The 18,721-nt window shown below is 52.1% G+C and overlaps 8 protein-coding genes across 8 annotated transcripts; 6 read left to right on the forward strand and 2 right to left on the reverse strand.

Moving 5' to 3' along the window:
* Window positions 1–78: 78 nt before the first annotated feature.
* ALTATR162_LOCUS1103 (uncharacterized protein) lies at window positions 79–696 on the forward strand (the record flags this gene model as incomplete). The annotated part of the gene is made up of 2 exons (XM_043308698.1): window positions 79–106; window positions 155–696. 2 exons carry the CDS (start codon window positions 79–81, stop codon window positions 694–696), a joined length of 570 nt encoding a protein of 189 aa, XP_043164633.1.
* A 453-nt stretch (window positions 697–1,149) lies between these two features.
* On the forward strand, window positions 1,150–2,681 carry ALTATR162_LOCUS1104 (uncharacterized protein; the record flags this gene model as incomplete). The annotated part of the gene is made up of 2 exons (XM_043308699.1): window positions 1,150–1,347; window positions 1,401–2,681. 2 exons carry the CDS (start codon window positions 1,150–1,152, stop codon window positions 2,679–2,681), a joined length of 1,479 nt encoding a protein of 492 aa, XP_043164634.1.
* A 478-nt stretch (window positions 2,682–3,159) lies between these two features.
* Window positions 3,160–5,496, reverse strand: ALTATR162_LOCUS1105 (uncharacterized protein; the record flags this gene model as incomplete). The annotated part of the gene is made up of 2 exons (XM_043308700.1): window positions 3,160–5,388; window positions 5,476–5,496. 2 exons carry the CDS (start codon window positions 5,494–5,496, stop codon window positions 3,160–3,162), a joined length of 2,250 nt encoding a protein of 749 aa, XP_043164635.1.
* A 481-nt stretch (window positions 5,497–5,977) lies between these two features.
* ALTATR162_LOCUS1106 (uncharacterized protein) lies at window positions 5,978–8,285 on the forward strand (the record flags this gene model as incomplete). The annotated part of the gene is made up of 4 exons (XM_043308701.1): window positions 5,978–7,432; window positions 7,484–7,656; window positions 7,708–7,846; window positions 7,902–8,285. 4 exons carry the CDS (start codon window positions 5,978–5,980, stop codon window positions 8,283–8,285), a joined length of 2,151 nt encoding a protein of 716 aa, XP_043164636.1.
* A 561-nt stretch (window positions 8,286–8,846) lies between these two features.
* Window positions 8,847–9,929, forward strand: ALTATR162_LOCUS1107 (uncharacterized protein; the record flags this gene model as incomplete). Its single annotated transcript, XM_043308702.1, has 1 exon — window positions 8,847–9,929. One exon carries the CDS (start codon window positions 8,847–8,849, stop codon window positions 9,927–9,929), a length of 1,083 nt encoding a protein of 360 aa, XP_043164637.1.
* Window positions 9,930–10,555: 626 nt separating this feature from the next.
* On the forward strand, window positions 10,556–11,469 carry ALTATR162_LOCUS1108 (uncharacterized protein; the record flags this gene model as incomplete). Its single annotated transcript, XM_043308703.1, has 2 exons — window positions 10,556–11,080; window positions 11,209–11,469. 2 exons carry the CDS (start codon window positions 10,556–10,558, stop codon window positions 11,467–11,469), a joined length of 786 nt encoding a protein of 261 aa, XP_043164638.1.
* Window positions 11,470–11,601: 132 nt separating this feature from the next.
* ALTATR162_LOCUS1109 (uncharacterized protein) lies at window positions 11,602–14,677 on the reverse strand (the record flags this gene model as incomplete). The annotated part of the gene is made up of 5 exons (XM_043308704.1): window positions 11,602–12,387; window positions 12,445–13,679; window positions 13,729–13,986; window positions 14,034–14,286; window positions 14,336–14,677. 5 exons carry the CDS (start codon window positions 14,675–14,677, stop codon window positions 11,602–11,604), a joined length of 2,874 nt encoding a protein of 957 aa, XP_043164639.1.
* Window positions 14,678–16,429: 1,752 nt separating this feature from the next.
* Window positions 16,430–18,014, forward strand: ALTATR162_LOCUS1110 (uncharacterized protein; the record flags this gene model as incomplete). Its single annotated transcript, XM_043308705.1, has 5 exons — window positions 16,430–16,923; window positions 16,973–17,154; window positions 17,203–17,315; window positions 17,369–17,782; window positions 17,835–18,014. The coding sequence occupies 5 exons, from the start codon at window positions 16,430–16,432 to the stop codon at window positions 18,012–18,014; spliced, it is 1,383 nt and encodes a 460-aa protein (XP_043164640.1).
* Window positions 18,015–18,721: the final 707 nt, after the last annotated feature.

The raw sequence follows: 18,721 nt of genomic DNA on the forward strand, positions 1-18,721 counted from the left end.
CTATCGATAAAGGGCAAAATTATCGACGTTTCGTGACGCAAACCAACGCTCAGCCATTCTTCACAGCAACACAGCAACATGTCTTCAGCTTTCGGCCCAATATCAGGTGAGTAGGCGCGCAAATTTGTGTCTCATTTTCTAACGACGTCTCCAGAGGAACACCAGACCAAATTCGACCTCGGAATCTGGCATGCACTCTTCAACTGGCCAAACCTGACCGTCGCCGTCCAAAACCAATGGGGCGGCCCCGACTCCTCAGATAAGCGCGACTGGCTCGCAGGCCAAATTTCAGAACTCTTTGCAGCGGAACCCCTTACAGACGCCGAAGATGTCGAAGTCGTCCTGCTACAAGTCCTCGAGGACGAATTCGGCGTGCGAGTAGAAGACGAGACTGAGGTCGCTGTTGCGCGCGAGATTATGACGATACGGAAGGAGATTGGCGAGGGCAACACGGCGACGGTGGATGCGTTACAGAAGAAGTGGGAAGAGCGCAAGGGGAAGGAAGTTTCAACTGGCAGTGTTAACGTTAAGGAGACAAATCAAGAGGGCGAATGGGATAGTGTGGATGAGGAGAGCGACGAAGATGACGATGTCGAGATGGGTGAAGCGCCTGCTCTTGTGCCCGCGAAACCAAAGCCAGAGCCTGAGGTGGACGACGAGGGCTTCACCAAGGTCGTTGGCAAGAAGAAGAGGTGAAGCGTAGAGCGGATGTAAGATGAGGAGCGACGGAAAAACCAGACGAGGCAGTGATGCATGCTAGCAATCATGTGGTGACTCCTGCGTGCACTTGGGATGGGTGCGCAAGACAGCAAGCACCACGCAGAAAGTGCGTACATTAGCAGCGGATGGCCAAGGCACTGGAGCTGCGATAGAACGATCTATGCGCTATGATAGAGGAGGAGCTTTCGCACTCGAACGAATACATTGTTGCCATGTCGAGTGTATAGACATGTGTTTGTGTAACGCGAGCGTGCTCATAGTCGCCAAACTACTAGCGTGAGTTGCGGAGCATCATGCATGGCCCCGCCCGCGTTTGACTGAACCCTTGATTGACCCAACCGACTTGTCTCACGACCACAACAGCATCCTTAACCCCCACCCTATACACAAACCTTCTAAAACTTGACTCCCTTCTGGACTATCGTAGCTATGGACTCCGCCTACGATCATATCCAGGAGGAGAGCTACCCGCAGGACCCCACCAAGCAGTCGTCGGCCAGCGGAGATAACACCCACCAGGAGACGACCAACAACTTCAACGCCGAGTTCCAGGATGCTTACAAAGCTATATCGAGCAGTCCGTGGGCGGCGCGCTTGGGAGGCTTTTTGGGCAACGTGAGGAAGCAGGTAAGGTAGCGGTGTGTAATTGTGGCTTCATCTTCTAATTGCGTGTGGTATAGGGCGAGCAATACTATGATAACGCGAGCAAGCAGTATGCGCCATTGACCAAGAACGCCTCAGCTAGTGTTTCCAACATCATCAGCCACGCGCGAAAGATCTCCCTCCAACCCGCCGACGCTTCATCCTCCAAGTCCGCACCCACCGAGAGAGACGCTTCTGCCGAGAAAGCAAAGGAAGACACGGAAGCCCACCCCGACCGTCCTGAGTCCCTTGCCGCAGACATTGTGAAGGAAGCAGAAGGCATACTATCGCGCTTCCGCTCCGAGGCCGCAAAAAGGCTCAAGGACGTCGAAAAGGCAGAAGACGCAGCTGACGAAGCACTCCTCAAATTCGGCAGCAATATCCGTAACTTCCTCCGCGACGCCGTCACCATCGCGCCTCCCGAAGCCGGCTCCGAAGCTGACAAGAACGGCGAGGTACTTTTCGAATCAAAAGATAGCAGCGGCAAGAAGGTTGTGCATGCCACGCGCTTCGATGCCCAACTCCACGTTATCCACTCTACACTCGATTCCTTCCTCAAAGATCCTGCAAGTCCTGAATGGGAGAAGTGGAAGGCGGCGTTTGATGTAGACAAGAAGACCGAGGCCATTGCTAAGGATCTGGAGAAGCATGAGGAACTGAGGAGTGCAATGGAGAAGTGTGTTCCGGAGAAGGTCGAATATAAGGTCTTCTGGTGCAGATACTACTTCCTCCGCCATGTTATTGAGAGTGAGGAGCAGAGGAGGAGGGAAATGCTCAAGGGTAAGCTTATCCCATGGGTTCCAAGAAGGGATGTAGCGCTAACTTCATTCTTCACAGCATCCACACCCGCCGCCGACGAAGAAGTAGCCTGGGACGAGGACTCGGAAGAAGAAGAGGAAGAAGAATCAGACGACGACGACGAGGAAGACGAAGAGGAATCTTCCGACGAGGAAGAAGACTCTGATGATGACTCGGACGACGATAACGCTACTGTCACCAAGCCAGCACCGCCCAAACCTACTACTACAACAGCCGCCGCTCCTTCCACGACTACGAAACCAACTCCCGCTACCAGTACACCAAAACAAGACCTCGCCGCATCTGTCAAGACCCTCAAGCCTACCGATGAAACAAGCAAACCTGCCACAACACCTGCATCAGCACAGCCCCGTCGATCAAACGACGAGAAGAGCGTGGCGGATAGTGACGCGAGTTATGATCTAGTGTCTGGAACAACCACCAGGGCGCCGGGGAGTCCACAGGAGGGTAAGAAGAAGGCCGTGGCTGAGGAGAGTGATGAGGAGGAAGATTGGGAGTAGAATGAGGGTATGAAATGGAAATGGATATGAGAAAGTCATGTGATGGATATGTGAATACGACTTTAGGTGTTCTTGGCGCACGGGACGGGTTGTACGTTTGTTTGATTGTGTTTGTTTTGAGTGAGTGGCAAGTAAGAACCCCATGTGACTGGGCGACTATGTTGATAGGAAAGTGCTGATCATGAGAAATATCCTTACTTTGTCTCGTTTCTATGGCAAAATCTGGTGATGGTTGTTCGCTCGCTCGCTCGCTATGCTATGCTATGCTATACTATGCTGTACTAATCAATTTCACACAAAGGTACGTGCTGTGAATAAAGCAAATGGTATCTTGAACGCCTTTGAGATGCTGCATACCGCTTTCGAACTTGAACAGGGAAATAAACCACAATAAGTTGCTAACAGCCCCGCAAAAAATTTCACAGTACTCCTTGCATGATAAATACTTGGTATCCCAGGCCGAATCAGCGAGTGGTTTTCAGGCCGGCCTAGCCACACTGCTAGGCGGCGTATCAGGCGGTGCACTACCCGTGCGAGGAGCTGTGGTACCGGCTGACTTCCGCGAAAAGCCAGGTTGCTTCAATGTCCGAAGGTGAGGCGGTTGACGTTGAGCTTGACCTGGTTGTGTGGTTGCTCGTCTCAATAGCGGACTTGGTGAGGAGGCGTGACCCAAACCATGTCTTCCTGTGTGTGAGATGTCGATAGAAGATCTCGAGCGACTAGAGTGTGGGATGGTGGGAGTACCAGGCGTACCCGGCGAACCAGGTGTGCCACCCCGTGAGCGCGAATATGGAGAAGAAGCGCGATGGCCGATAGGATAACCATCGTAGTCAAACCTCCCACCACCACCATCTCCAGTTGGCGTATCTTTATCTCCATACACAGACCTCTCTACATCTCTACCGTCTCGTACATGGTCATGCTCATGCAACTCATGCTCCAGATACTCCTCCCCTCTCCTCTTAATCGGGCTCTCATCATACGGATCAAATCCCACCCGCATCCTCGCTTCTCTCCTTACCCTCCGCCTTAGCTCAGCATCGCCACCTGCACCCACTGTACTGCTATCCGAGAGGAAGAAGTTGAGAAATTCGTCTGGGATGGCTAGGTGAGAGGATTGCTGGAATTGCTGAAGTGCAGTTAAGCGGATGAGCATCTCGAGGAGGGATAAAGAGGTTTTGATGGCGGGCAAGGATGTTGGAGCCTGTTGCTGGTACTTTGGTGTTGGTGCCGAGGCTTTCTGGGGAGAGGGGATAATTTGGTTCTGGGACGTTGGTTTGGGTGAGGTGGGTGTACTAGGACGCAGGTTGAGGGCAGAAAAGCGACCGAGGAAGTCGTGTGGTGTGGGTGTGGCTGCTGGGGATGGCGAAGAGGTCTCTTCGGTCAGGCCTTCTGTTTCGTCGATCTCGGAATCGGACGTGGGGTCTTCGGTGTATACCTCAAAGGCTATCCATTCAAGATCCAACGTGGGAGGTAGTCGCCAGGGATAAGTGGGTTGTTCAGGCTCTTGCGGGGGCGGCTCTTCGAGGTGCGGTGTCGATTCGCGTCGGAGTTGTTCCTCTAGCTCTGTTTGTTCGGCATCCTCTTCGTCGTCATCGATGGTGTGTGAGTCATCTGACTCGTACTCAGGTTCCTCTGTGTCGCGTTCCATCATCCGGCGTGGCGGTGCTGCGTTGACATCTCGCTTCAATAACAAGATAGGGTTGTTGGTCTCGTTATCAGACCCGATATTGAGTATCTTACCCGTATCGGCATAGAAAATCTTAGACACTTCATGAATAGGAATGATTTCGCGGACGCCTGCTTGGTCCACACCATCGTATGGCCCCGGCTGAGGTTCGCCATCTTCGAACTCGTGCATACGACCATCATCTAAGTCCTCAACAATAAGAAGCTGGTAGGCAAACTCCTGCAACATGCTATCGGATGGGATGTGGCGGTGGTTAGCCTCATCAGCTCTTCTGCTGTCTTGCCCAAAGGGTGCAGGGAAGTCGTAGACATTGTCGAGAGGAACCCTCATAAGTGTGACACGTGCCTTGTGCATGACCTCCTTCCATGTTGTCTCTCGCATATCCTCCTCGTGAGTCCGATGAGCATATCCAGAGAACAACATATACATGGAGAGAATGAAGGTTGGTCCGATCTGCTGGACTCTCGGCTTTGTTGCGCAGTATTGCATGTCTCCAGAAGTGAGAAAGGTGCTAGCCTGTAGGAGCCGCGATGGCGATACAGTAGCGGGTAGGGTCGTCGAAAGACTGGTACCAGACGTGGTAATCGCTAAATTTATTAGTGGTACGGCGTCTTCGATACGCTCCAGCAGCCTCTTCATTTCTTCTATGATGATCTTGAGCTCAACATCATTTTGGTCTCGCGACTTCGCTTTAGAACTGCCTCTTCTCGCAAGCTGCTCTTCAGCCACCGCCTTTTCCACACGGCTACCTAGCGTCTGGATGTCCCACCGAAGTGACTTTGTCAGTCCTACAGCAGACTCAAGCGAGGTATTTCCGCGTGCCGCAATCAACTCGATCATGTCGATTGCTGGTGAAATGATCTTGATTTTGGAGTCTAACCTTAACTGCAAATTGGCGAGTTCTTGCTTTTCCTTGCCATCGACCGTCTTCATTAGTCGGCCGCATTGCTTGAGCGCATAGTGGCTTGTAATTGCTATGCCGCTTCTGATAGCATAGCTCATAGCCTGCTTGGTGACCTATCACGTGTCAGCACTGATACCAAGTACGAGAAAGATGACATTATGTCTGCCTATGACGTGTTGGGAGTCAAAGTATAGTCATACATTTGCTAGAAGTGACTCCATCTTGACCTTTCGATTGGGTTTCACCCTTGTATGAGAAGAGTTGGGCGGTGAGGTATTTGGGAAAGAGAAACCATGAGGTCAGATTATTGGGTTGCTGAAGAAGGCAACCAGGAATATCTGTGGCAAGTGACAATGACTGCGAGTGTTTGAGTGCGGTGATTGTCTTTGTTACTGGGAGCCCTAGCCAATGTTAGGCAGCGAGGCGTTGAGTCAGCCCCACTCAGCCACCGAAAGCGACCCCGCCAAATCTTGCGTGGGCAGCAACGACGCGGCACATTTTCACTTTTCGCCGACGACACTCGACGCCCGTCCACTTATATACCTCAGTAGTCGCTCTTTGGTTGCGGGACGGATTTACGCACGTTCTCGCCTACTCGCTGACAAGAGCGACATAATTGTCCCCGAAGAGCAGCACACGCCCGCCGTCGCTACCCTACCAATCCCAACCACACGACCTATCCCTGCGACGACCGACGTCACAATGGCCGACAACTGGGAACAAGAGGAGGAGCGCCTCGCGCAGCAGGCGCAGGGCATGAACCTCAATAACACGCCGACTTTCACACCAGGAGCGCAGTCGTTCCAGCCGGGCGCGAACTCATTCGTCCCTGGCCAGGCCTACGGTGGCTACGGTGGCTACAACCAGTATGGCCAGCAGCAGTACGGTGGATACAACCAGTACGGCGGCCAACAATACGGTGGCTACCAGCAGCAGCAGCAGCAGCAAGGCTACCCCCAATATGGACAACAGTACGGTGGTCAACAAGGAGGATACCCCAACTACGGACAGGGGTACCAACAGCAACAGAACTTCCAGACCCAGCAGCCGCAACAAGGCCAGGCCCCCGTACGGATAGCAAAGCGGGGGGATACCGACATGGCTGGCTCAGAGAGTGCTGCGCCTGCTGAGGCTAAGAAGGAGGCCCCCAAGGCAAAGGTTCTGTCAATCGGTGGCGACAGCGCGCCCAAGGCAAAGGTTTTGTCCATTGGAGGCGACACCACAGCGCCAAAGGTCGAGAAGACAGGTGGTACAAAGGTCCTCAGTCTAGGCACACCCGCCGCCCCATCAGCTGCGAAGGAAAAGGCAGAGAAGGAGAAGGGCTCCGCCGATGCTGGAACCAAGGTCACCGCCGCGAAAGCCATTGAGAAGACTGGAGAGCCTACCCCGGCCTCTGCAGGCTCTGGCAGGACCTCGCCAACGCCTTCTTCTGGCCGTAACAGCCCAACACCCAAGGCTGCTGAGAAGGCTGCTGCCAAGGCACAAGATATTGAGAAAGAAATGGAGGAGGTTGTAGACGAGGCCACCCTTGCCGAGATCTACGGCAAGGAGCACGTCAACATCATCTTCTTGGGTCACGTTGACGCAGGAAAGTCCACTCTTGGTGGCAGTATCCTGATCTCCACTGGCATGGTCGACGAGCGAACCCTCGACAAGTACAAGAAGGAAGCAAAGGACGCTGGCCGTGAAACCTGGTACATTTCGTGGGCGCTCGATTTGAACAAGGAAGAACGACAGCAGGGTAAGACTATCGAAGTTGGTCGAGGTTTCTTCGAGACAGAGAAGCGACGATACTCCATTCTGGATGCGCCTGGTCACAAGACATATGTGCCCAACATGATCAGTGGTGCCTCACAAGCAGATGTCGGTATTCTCGTCATCTCTGGGCGTAAGGGAGAGTATGAGACAGGATTCGAGAAGGGTGGGCAAACCCGAGAGCACGCTATGCTGGCCAAGACACAAGGTGTTAACAAAATCCTCATCGTTGTCAACAAGATGGACGATCCTACTGTTGAGTGGTCCGAGGACCGATTCAAGGAGTGTACTACCAAGGTGGTAATGTTCTTGAAAGGTCTCGGATACAACCCAAAGACCGATATCAGTATGATGCCGGTCAGCGCGCAAACATTCACAGGTATCAAGACCCGTGTACCAAAGGTAAGCACCCTGGTTATCTGCACATGAGGGACGAACTGACTTTGCCAATAGGAGCTGGCACCATGGTACGACGGTCCATCCCTACTTGAGTACCTCGACAACATGCAAGCACTTGAGCGCAAGCTCAACGCGCCCTTCATGATGCCCATCGCTGCCAAGTACAAGGACATGGGTACTATGATTGAAGGCAAGATCGAGTCTGGTATTATTAAGAAGGAACAAAAGTGGGTCACATCTTTACAAACCAGCGTGTGCAGTGTACTAACAATATAAAGGTACCTTATGATGCCCAACCGACAAACAATTCACATCTCGGCTTTGTATGGTGAACAGGAAGACGAAATTCCTGGCGCAACTTGCGGCGACCAAATTCGCGTCCGACTCAGGGGTATTGAAGAAGAAGACATTCTGCCTGTAAGCACTTTCATTGATGCTTCTCTTATGATCGCTTGCTGACTTAGCATTATAGGGATACGTTCTATGCTCACCGAAGCGACCCGTCCACTGCGTCTCCCAGTTCGAGGCCCAGGTCGTACTCCTTGACATCAAGTCTATCCTCACAGCCGGATTCAACTGCGTGCTTCACGTCCACGCCGCGCAAGAAGAAGTCACCATCACGGCCTTGTTGCATAAGCTGGAGAAGGGCACTGGACGAAAATCGAAGAAGGCACCAGGATTCGCTACTAAGGGTATGAGCATCATCGCACGTCTACAGATCACTGGTACAGCCGGAAGCATTTGTGTCGAGCGATTTGAAGACTACCCGCAGCTTGGTAGATTCACGCTCCGTGATCAAGGTCAGACGATCGCGATTGGAAAGATCACTAAGCTCATCACGGACACTGAGGCTTAAGTTGTAGAGTAAAATGATGCATGGTTAGCTGGAGGACGATGGGTATAGGCGAAGCTTTTCGCTATTATGACCACGTAGCCTGTGGACCGACGACGTTTGGACGCAAGGCCAGCATAGACCAGACACCCAAGCAATTTGATTGTGACTATTCTTCCGATCCTACATACAAGATCTCTTGCGTTCTGTGTTAATTCCAGTCTTTGCGTGCATTATTCTTGAGGCGTCGGAAATGACCGTGGCAAAACTACAGTGAGACAAGCCTTTTAGTGCCGCAATCAACAGTAACCTTAATTAACCCTCCAACCCGGGAAACTTCCTGCAGGTATGCATGAAGGGTTAGCTAGATGCACACCTCAACATCCATGACGTCACGCTGCATCCCACAGTGAAGGACCCTCTCGACGTCTTCACGTGATATTCGCGACGCCTTTGCAGCCCATCGTTGCTTATGTCATCCACTCCCGCGGCCAAACTTCGCGATTCCATCACTCCAACACCGAACCAAGCCGTCACCCTAACTAAGCGCACGCCCCGCATTCTCCTTATACGCGCCCGCCCACGATGCAGGGCTTCAACATGGGGCGGTATTACCCGCCCGACGCCTCGAACGCACCAAGCTTCAACAACTCTTCACACCCTCTCGGAAAACGCGCAAATAAGATCTCCCAGGGCATCCTCACCGTCCGCTTCGAACTTCCCTTCGCCGTATGGTGTAACCATTGTAGTCCGCCCGCAATCATCGGTCAGGGCGTACGCTTCAACGCCGAAAAAAAGAAAGTCGGAAACTATCATAGTACGCCGATATGGAGTTTTCGCATGAAACACAGTGCTTGTGGCGGGTGGTGGGAGATACGGACGGATCCGCAGAATTCGGAATACATTGTTGTAGAAGGGGCGCGAAGACGAGACTATGGACCTGCTGGAAAAGGAGATGAAGCGTTAGCGGAGGGAGACCTTAAGTTTCTGACCGAGGAAGAGAAGCAGAAGAGGAGGGAAGATGCTTTTGCAGATTTGGAGGGGAAAATAGAGGACAAGGGAGCTGAAAAGAAGAATAGGGAGAGAGTGGAGGAGTTATATGATAAAGCGGAGGTTTGGAGGGATCCTTATGAGGTCAATGCAAAACTAAGAAAGGAGTTTCGGGGGAAGAGGAAGGTTTGGCAGAAGGAAGACAAACATAAGGAGGGTATGCAAGACAAGTTCAGTCTGGGACTTGATATCGTGGATGAAACAGAGGTCGATCGTACACGCGCTAGGTTGATCGAGTTTGGTGCCACGGAGACAGACGACCGCAGGTTGGGGGATATGGAGTGGAAGCCTCTGTTTGCGGATACGAAGGTTGAAAAGGCTGTGCAACCTATATCGCATACGAAGAAACTCAAAGCGGAGATAGCGAAAGAGAAGAGCCGACTGGGGCTGCAGCAGACACTTGTAGGCAATACGAGGGCGGTGGTTGATCCGTTCCTGAACAAAAAGGCTTTGCCTGAGTCGAGGATCAATCTGGGGATTTTGAAGAGAAAAAGAGATGCTGAAGCGGAGGTGGCAGTTATGGATTCGTCAGCACCGTCAAAGGAGAAGGCGAACGCTGAGTCGCCTATGAAGAAACCTGCTTTGCTTGAGGCGTTGGTCGGGTATGACTCGGACTAATCTCATACTCATGCGCGGATTGACGATTCACGAACGACTTCTGGACGATGGCACTTTGACATTTATCGGCGTTTGGAAGGTGCATATGATACCCCATCTAGTTATCAGTAGCTAGCAACAACCTATGTAGAAAGTTCTCCCACAAGCGACTAGCTCTAATAGGCACTGTGATCTGGGTAGGACGCTAGAGTTACCTATACTATTACTCACACGATTTCTTCTTTACTTTGACTCTTCTTACGAAGCCTTGACTTCCTCTACACCCTGTTCCGTTCTTACTACCGTACTTACAAACTCGGTATTCTTGCAAAGTTGAAACCCAAAAAGGCCACGATGATCCGTGGCGTGTGGTTGCTGGGTGACCGGAGAAGTAGTCCTGGTTAGCAAAGTGTGAAGGTTCGATGGAGAGAGACCGCATGAGTATCGGTTCATTTGCCAGTCACATTAAGGTGTAGTTTAGAGAGACTGACCGTCGCTCCACTTCGGAGATAACGTAACCCCGCATGACATCACCTTAGATACCTCCAAAAGAGGATGCCGCAACCTTGTGCCTTTACCCTCAATACGATTGAACCTTCCCCTCCAGTATTCCCTCCCGATAACGTTCATCCCGAAAAAAACCCAGCATGTCTGTCTTCCGCCCCTCAGCCCACGCCCTCATAACAGGCGGCGCGTCCGGCGTCGGCTACGCCGTCGCCCAACTCTGTCTGAAGCACTCAATGCGTGTCTCCATTGTGGACTTCAACCAGTCTTCGTTGGAAATGGCGCGCAAGAACCTTTCTGGTAACGTAACATGTATCCAAGCAGACGTTTCCTCCCGCAAGGACTGGACCTCGATCCGCGAACAAGTCGGCAAAGATGTAGACTTCCTTATGCTGAACGCTGGCATTAGTGGAAAAGGAACATGGGGTGACGAGGATTACTTCGACAAAATTCTAGCTACGAATCTGGGTGGTGTAATTAATGGGTTGAATGCATATGTTCCTTCCTTCAAAGAAAGAGGCGGGAAAGAGCCATCGGCGATTGTGATAACAGGGAGTAAACAGGGTATCACAAACCCACCTGGCAACCCCGCGTATAACGCTAGTAAGGCAGCTGTGAAGACACTCGCTGAGCATCTGAGCTATGATCTCAAGGATACTAGTATTGGGGTTCATTTGTTGGTGCCAGGGTGGACGTTTACAGGGCTTGTACCTACCCCTAATTTCTCTTACTCTTCACCCTTTATCACCATACTAACCCACTCCATCCACGTTCCACCATTACTGACGCATACCAGGGTGGAAACGCGCCCGGCTCAGTCAAACCCAAGCCAGAAGGTGCATGGTCAGCCGACCAAGTCGCAGACTACATGTACGCGAAGATGCAGGACAAAAAGTTCTACATCATGTGCCCAGACGATCAAGTCACGGAGGAAACTGACAAGAAGCGGATGTTGTGGAGTGTGGGGGACATTGTCAATGAAAGACCGCCATTGACGAGGTGGAGGGACGAGTACAAGGAGGAGGCTGAGAAGTGGATGAAGGAGCAAAAGGTCTAGATGAGACGAGGGAAGACAAGAATAATGGAATATACATATGGATGTCTGTATTAAGATTACGGAGATAAGGAAATGGGTATCTACAACGGTATTACATATCTACTCTCGTCATCCCTGACTCACTTGCCGATATCAAAGCTTCTGACCTCCAGCAGCAAGCGTTTCCAATCCGTCCTGCGCAGTCTCAAACCTCTCAACACCCGGCCTCTCCACTGTCTCCCCATCTCCGACCCTCTCCTCAGGCACACCACTGCTGAAAAGCCCCGCGCCCTGTCCGGCAGCAAAATACCGCTCAACACCCGGCCTCTCCTCCTTCAACACCTGCTCATTAACGCTCTCAGCCACTGTTCCCATACTCTCAAGTTGTTTCTCTTCACTCTGCGCATCCTCAACAGGAGGCGTGCTGATATTTACACTCGCAAGTGTAAGCGTACTGGCATTCACATCCTTTCCATCCGTTCCATTAACCTTCAAACTAAACGGATACGCGATGCCACCCGCCGTTGGCCGCGTAGTCAGTGTATCGGTCGCTGGGATGACGGTACTGGAATTTACGGTAGGGTTGTCTGAAACGATGATGTTAGGGGGCATATCTGTATTGCTGATCTCGCTCATAGGGGAAGGGAGAGACGATGCAAAGCGTTCTGGAGCGAGGGTCGTTGCATTGGCGAGACCGGGGTTGGGGAGATCGATCTTGGAGAGGTCGTCCATGGGCAGTCCGGTTTGGCCTTGGTCGGTCACGGCGGAGTGGCGGGATTGGGAGCGCGAGCGTTTCACATTTGGAGTAGCAAGGCCGGTGGCGCGACTGCGTTCGGGTTTGCTGTCTGTTGTGCTGTCGGTGGAGGTATGGGCTGGGTCTTGAACGGAGGTAGAGGCTTCGGTGTCGGGGTTTTTGTCTGCTTTCTTCTCGCGTACGATCTGTGATGTGTTAGCTATGGGTCATTTCGCATCTTGACTTGGGCAGAATGCGCTTACCGTGGCTTGATCATGTTTACTACCCCAACCAGACCACATCGACATACCCCAACTTCTCTTCGCGGCTTTCTCAGCCTTCATACCCTTTATTCTTCTACCAGCCAAGGCTGTAGGTGGTGGTGTCTCGCCCTCAAAACCTTCGAACCCTCTCTGCATGTCCTTGATACGCTGCTTTTGGATCTTGATCTTCTGCTTGGAAAATTTGTTGTTCCATTGAGCTTGCGCTTTCATCCATTTGCTGACAGGTCCCGTCTTTGGCACACCGACATCGATGCTGGGGACGTTCAGAGCCACAAGGTCTTCTTTCGGGGCAAGCGCATAGATGCGACCATGTCGATCGATGCGTTGACGGATCATGTGGCGCTCGAATGACGGAATGGGATCACCAGCTCTGCCAACATGCGCGTCTTGGCTAGCCTTTCTCTCTGCCTTCGTACGCTTGGCTTGCGTGTTCAAAGCCTCGGGGTCGTCTGACGAAGAATTGGCGCCAGCCTTGTCCGAATCTGATGAGGTACCGGAGTCCTTGCTCATGAAGGAGATGTCATCATCATCAAGGATGTCGATGGACTTCTTCTGAGCTCGTGCAAGTGCCCAGGCGCCGAATTGTGCTATACTGCGGTACATGTGTTTTGCAGGTCGGGTGAAGCTGAGCGTAGGAGCGACGTGGCACAGATCGTCCCAGACTTGAAGCTGAACATTAGTTGGCCTGTAAGTGGCAGCTTGAGCTTGTATGGATTCGGTGGTCTGGTTGTTGGAAGGCGGTGGTATGTATGCCAGTGGTTGGGCGGCCTTATGCGCTAGGTAAATTTGCTCGTCTCTGAGCAACTCACCGCCACCCGTTTGAATGAGTAGAGGCGGCAGTCCTCCGAGTGTTGGCTGTAGAACGGGCGATACCAGAGGATGTGTCAAAAGGTGATTCGGAGCATACATCTGGATCTGGTCCTTGATTTCAACGCGTACATCCTCGAGCTGGACGGACAACTGACTCTTTGGTCCAACGCTATATTTGCCATTTGAGGATATCCAGACATCCGCATCTTGTCCCGTGGCTGAAGGGTTGACAATGTCTCCTAGAGGAGGACGGTCTTCTGATTGGACCGAGTAACCCCGTACGCGCTCAACCTTGGCTTCCTTCTTCGCTGCATGGTCTTCCTTCTTGTCTGACTTGTTCTCTTTCCCCGTGGCGTTCTTGGACAAGATTTCGATCTCGAGCATATCGTCGGAGTTTGGAGGTGCTATATCATCGTCAGTGATGTATTAGAAACCTAGGGAGAAAAACCTCACGCCAGCTCATACTCGGCTTGTGGATAAAACCGTGCGAGGGAATGTAGTCCATCTTGTCATCGCCACCCAGGCTAGGGAAGCTATGTGTCAGATCCACCCAGGGGCTAATCAAGATCGCACCTGCGGGTAGTGGTATGCCTTGGTCGCGCAATGTCACAAGCATGCTAAGAACCATGCCCCCACCTGCCGAGTCGCCAGCGAGTATAATTGTCGTAGGATCGTGTTTTTCTTCGAGGAGATAGAGGTAGGCGGCCAAACCTAGCGTAGTCAGTATTTCGTTCTTAGCTGTCGACAGGAGTACCTACAATCATGCAGACCGCATGGGAACGGGAATTGGGGCGCAAGTCTGTACTTAGGCGCCAATACTCTAGCCTTGAGCTTGCGTGCATGACGTTGCATCTGATAGCGATGCTCGTCGACACTACCAAAGAAGTAGGCGCCGCCATGAACATAAAGCATGATGCGATCACCTTTGGTGATTGCTAATTGTTTCCTCGCATCGTAGTCTTTGCGCATTTCAATCCACTCAGCCTTGAGTGTTGTACCCTCACGTCTCCACTGTTGAAATATTAGCTTGACTCATATACAAGCGTTGGATCTGCCTGACCTGCCACCAATTCTTTCCTCCAACGGCTTTGATACCTTCAGGTCCCAATTGCGCATTGAGTAGTTGTGCTGAACGTTGCAGTAGGTTGTTTGAAATTTCCACCACGTTTACGTGCACCCAACGCGGTACTGGGACCCATTGCGACGTGAATGCTTGTAGTTCGTCGACTGTGTGGAAAGAAGCATAGTGGAGAAAGCGGCGGATTAGCTCAAGACCTTCGTGGTACGAAATATGCGCTGTTGGCTTCTGCGCGAGCGGGCGACGATTGAGATAATGTGAGAGATAGATTTGGATAACCGTAGGCGTCACTGCAGCGCCCACAGAGATGGTGTTAACAGGCATCGCGACTCGAGTTCAGGGGTGCGGATTTATCGGAGATGGCTTTCGACGCGCCCAACTTTTTATCGCGTAGAAGCCTGTACAATATGGTGAAGTTCTCGCGCCACCGGATATGACGACACGCGTTCTAACAAAGGAAAATGTACGAGCAAAGGGAGTTGTATGGGAAGCTTCGTGAAGCTTAGGGGTATGAGAGTGGAGATGGTCCCCGGATCTTCGTTGCTCTTCCCAACCCCTGCACGACCCACCTGCACTACGTCATTGAGACCCTTTCTACATTATCCGAACGTGTGAACCACGAGACGACAGTGGATCATTACCACGCCAGGCACACAGAATCAGCCTGATACCTAGCAGCTCGTCGTAATTGTAACAAGTCGATCATTCGAAAGGCAAGCATATAGCTTGACTATAATACGATGCCAAGCTGGGGGCCTTGTTGGCTAGGAACCGAGTCCCTCTGTTCTCTTTATTAAGCTATGAGGTCGCGAGCCTATCCTCGATTAGCCTACGCCGTGGTATCAGTGATGGCGGAACGGCCATAGTAGTGTGATGAGCTAGCTTGTGGCCGTACCTCCCAAATAAGTCACACTCCGCAGTGTTCTGTTGAGCCCAGCCTGCCAAAATTCGGCTGGGATTGTTGGGAGACCAACTGGTGCACGTCCGAGGTGTAGCACTACTGCAGCACAATCGCGGGCTAGTACTAAGGGTGATCGTACAACAAGAGTGAGATCATAACTCCGTACCTTGACTGCGCATCACATCCTACATGAGGCTTCTTAGGAATTGACGTTGGAAAAGAAGATGAAGCCAAGTCGTGAGGAGGGTATTGAGAGCATTTGTCAAGCTTGATACATGCTGCATGGACCCTGACTAGCTCTAACGCGCCGCTGAGTCAGCCTCGTCCCATCCAAGGTCATCCGTCCCTTCTAGCTAGTTACTTTGCACCCATTCCACCCATTTCACCGAGATCAACAATCTGTTCAACCGCCAACAGTCACACAAGGTCCCATCATATCAGCTAAGATACCGGAGTTCTCGTTAGCGCGATAGAAGAGCCGAGAGCCGCCCCGGCACCTATAGCATGGCGGCGGATTTACTGAAACGGGGCGTCTGCCACGTCCTCGACCAGGGTTTGCAGTCGCGTCTATTCATCCTACAGCGGCTTGACTCAGGCACGTACTTGAACTGTCGTATGTAACAGCGGGAGTCACCGAGGCCTCCCGCTGTCAAAATTTATTTCACTAGCTTTCCGCCGGCCCGACGCGTAGACGCCTTATGTCAAAAGGCAAATATATGGCAATGAATACACATCGATAAAAAGCAATTGTAACTCACAGAAGATCTTCGTGTGATCTTCGCCAGAAAGTTACTGGCGTGTAAAAACACGGGGAATTATGCAGCTAGAAGCTGACTTGTGCACTACACACGTATGTAAGATGCGTACTACGAATCCTATCTGGTCTCTCGGTACAAGAAGGATTTTGCCCATTGGGCCCCACTATACGATTCGAGTTTCTCCAGCGTGTAGCCGAGCATCGCAAAGGGCGTGGGATGACACTAGTGATAAGCTCGTGATGGCCGAGACACCAGGCGCTACTCCAAACGTATCGGCCTGCATACGTCCGTCGTGTAGCCAACGTGAGCCATGTCGACGGGAGGTAAAGTGCGCAGTTTGGACGCCGGAAGATGTCTTTCACAAGCATTCTTCTTGCTCTTGACAAGTTCTCCAGGTGCACCCAGCTATCCGATACCATGATTGCCGAACACCAATCCACCCTGCTCGAGCTAGCAAGAGAGGTCCAGCAGTTGACAATTAAGATCGTCGGTGATTTGACCGACAAGAAAGTGCCGGAGCCTTCGTTCGCCATCGATTCTGACACTATCCCCGAAACTCCGGAACAGATCAACTTGCGCGCTTGTCTTAATGATGCTGCCCGTGACCTGCTACGTCTCGTCAACGGTCCCAGAAACGATGCACGCACGTTCGTATGCTATCTGTATGACTTGGCTGCCTGGCAGGTAGCATGCGAGTTCAACTTCTTCGAGGCTATCCCAGAAGATGGATCAGCGACCATCAAAGAGATTGCTGAGAAGGCCGGTATGGACGAAGACCGCGTCGGTCGCTTTCTCCGAATGCTCTCTTCCGATCGCGTGTTCCAAGAGGTTGAGCCGGATGTGTTCAAGCACACATCGAGAAGCGTACTCTACTTGAAGGACAAGCAGTGGCGCGATGTGATGCATTACCAGTGGGTATTCAACTACTCCATGACTGCCGTTATGCTGAATCATCTACAGACTAGATGAATTCTTTAGGGCAGCTTCTGAGACCTCCGAGAGTATCAAAGAGTCGCCAACGGTCACTGATGGGAAAAGAAACGCCTTTGTGACACGACACGGTGTCGATCTCTTCGGGTACTACAAGCAAGATCCCAAGCGAGCAGCTCGCTTTGCAAGCGCAATGGCCGGCGTATCCAGGCGTAAGTGACATGCGATCGAGAACAAAGCTATTGTATTAATCAACGTAGTTGAGAGGCACTTTGACAACCTCAAGGAGAGCTTTCCATGGGACAAAATCAGTGGCCGAAAGGTCATTGACGTTGGAGGCGGAAGTGGCCACATGAGCGTCAATCTTGCTCGGGTATGCAAATGCATGTTGGATAATGCCTCGTGGCCTTCACTGACTTCTCGAAGACTTTCCCCAACCTTGAGCTCATCGTGCAGGACTCGCTGACTATGCTGTCGTCCGCCTCGCAGAACGACTTCTCGGATCTCAACGGACGCGTCACATTCATGCCTTATGACTTCTTCACTAGACAGCCAGTATCAGGTGCAGCAGCGTATCTGCTACGATATATCACCCATAATTGGAGTGACGAAGACTGCATTCGCATTTTCAGAGCACTGGTGCCTGCCTTGGAGAAGAGTCCCGCTGGGACTCCAATACTGATCAACGACGTCGTCATGCCAGCACTTGGCGAAGCCTCCAGATACCAAGACAACCGCATGCGCCAGGTCGACATTATGATGATGTTGGTCCTCGGAGCCAAACAGCGATCAGAGGAACAATTCCGTCGGCTTCTCTCCGACGCCGACCCGCGACTCAAGGTGAGCTTATCAATGCTGACGATCCATTCCGCGATACTGACTCTGCCTGCAGATCAAGGCCATTCACGGCAAAGGCAACATGAGCCTGATCGAGGCATATCTTGATACTGAGGGCGCTGGAGAAGCGCCTAGATCGGCTGTTGCTGGGGGCTCGGCTACTGCGTCTTCCACGGACCAACTGCAAGAAGACCCAGCTTTGGCAAGCAGCAAGCGCACCGGGTCTCGTATGTAAAGGAAATTCCAATGGAGCTGTTCCCGATGTACCATCCACAGGCGATAGCCAATCACTATGAAGTCGGGAAAAGTCGAGTCAAAAGCTGTACTTACAGATACTTAATTCGGAAGACCAACTTGTCTTTGTCTGGTTCCCTTTCCATTCGAAGAACGAACTGCATTCTGGAGCCTGCATTCGTCCATTTCTAGACGCACCTGCTGTTCCGCTTGCTGCTAAGCGGTTAGCCTCCAATAGCCCCTGGTCACCACTAGGAACCTCAATCCTCCCGTATTGCTCAACCCCACACGTTCGCCGACATGGCACCGCAGCCATGTCACCCGATGTACGCAAAATTTGTTACACAAACAGGAACGAAGCGCGCTACAAGCGGCGATAACCTTGCCATTCGATGACGGGTGTCCACGTGCTCCACCGCGCGGCTCGTCCTTAACGCGGCAGCCTCACACCATCTCGGCTCATTGTCAATTCGAAATACCACCGTACCCCTCCCTTGCAGTTGCAGAAAGCTGCAGAATCGTGTTCATGGGGAGATTCCTTCGCGCTTTCTCCTGAACGCCGTGCACTCTGCACTCCTGCAGGCCACACCGCTGCTTTCTGATCCTTCGGGGTGGCACGCTTGCAGCGTTCGGGTGGCTTCGCAATGCCAAGGCACAACCCCGTGATAGGTTGTTCCCATCATCAGTAATTACTAGGTCAAGCACGAA

Source organism: Alternaria atra (genome assembly GCF_907166805.1).
Source record: "Alternaria atra isolate CS162 genome assembly, contig: 21, whole genome shotgun sequence".
In the NCBI taxonomy this organism is placed as follows: domain Eukaryota; kingdom Fungi; phylum Ascomycota; class Dothideomycetes; order Pleosporales; family Pleosporaceae; genus Alternaria; species Alternaria atra.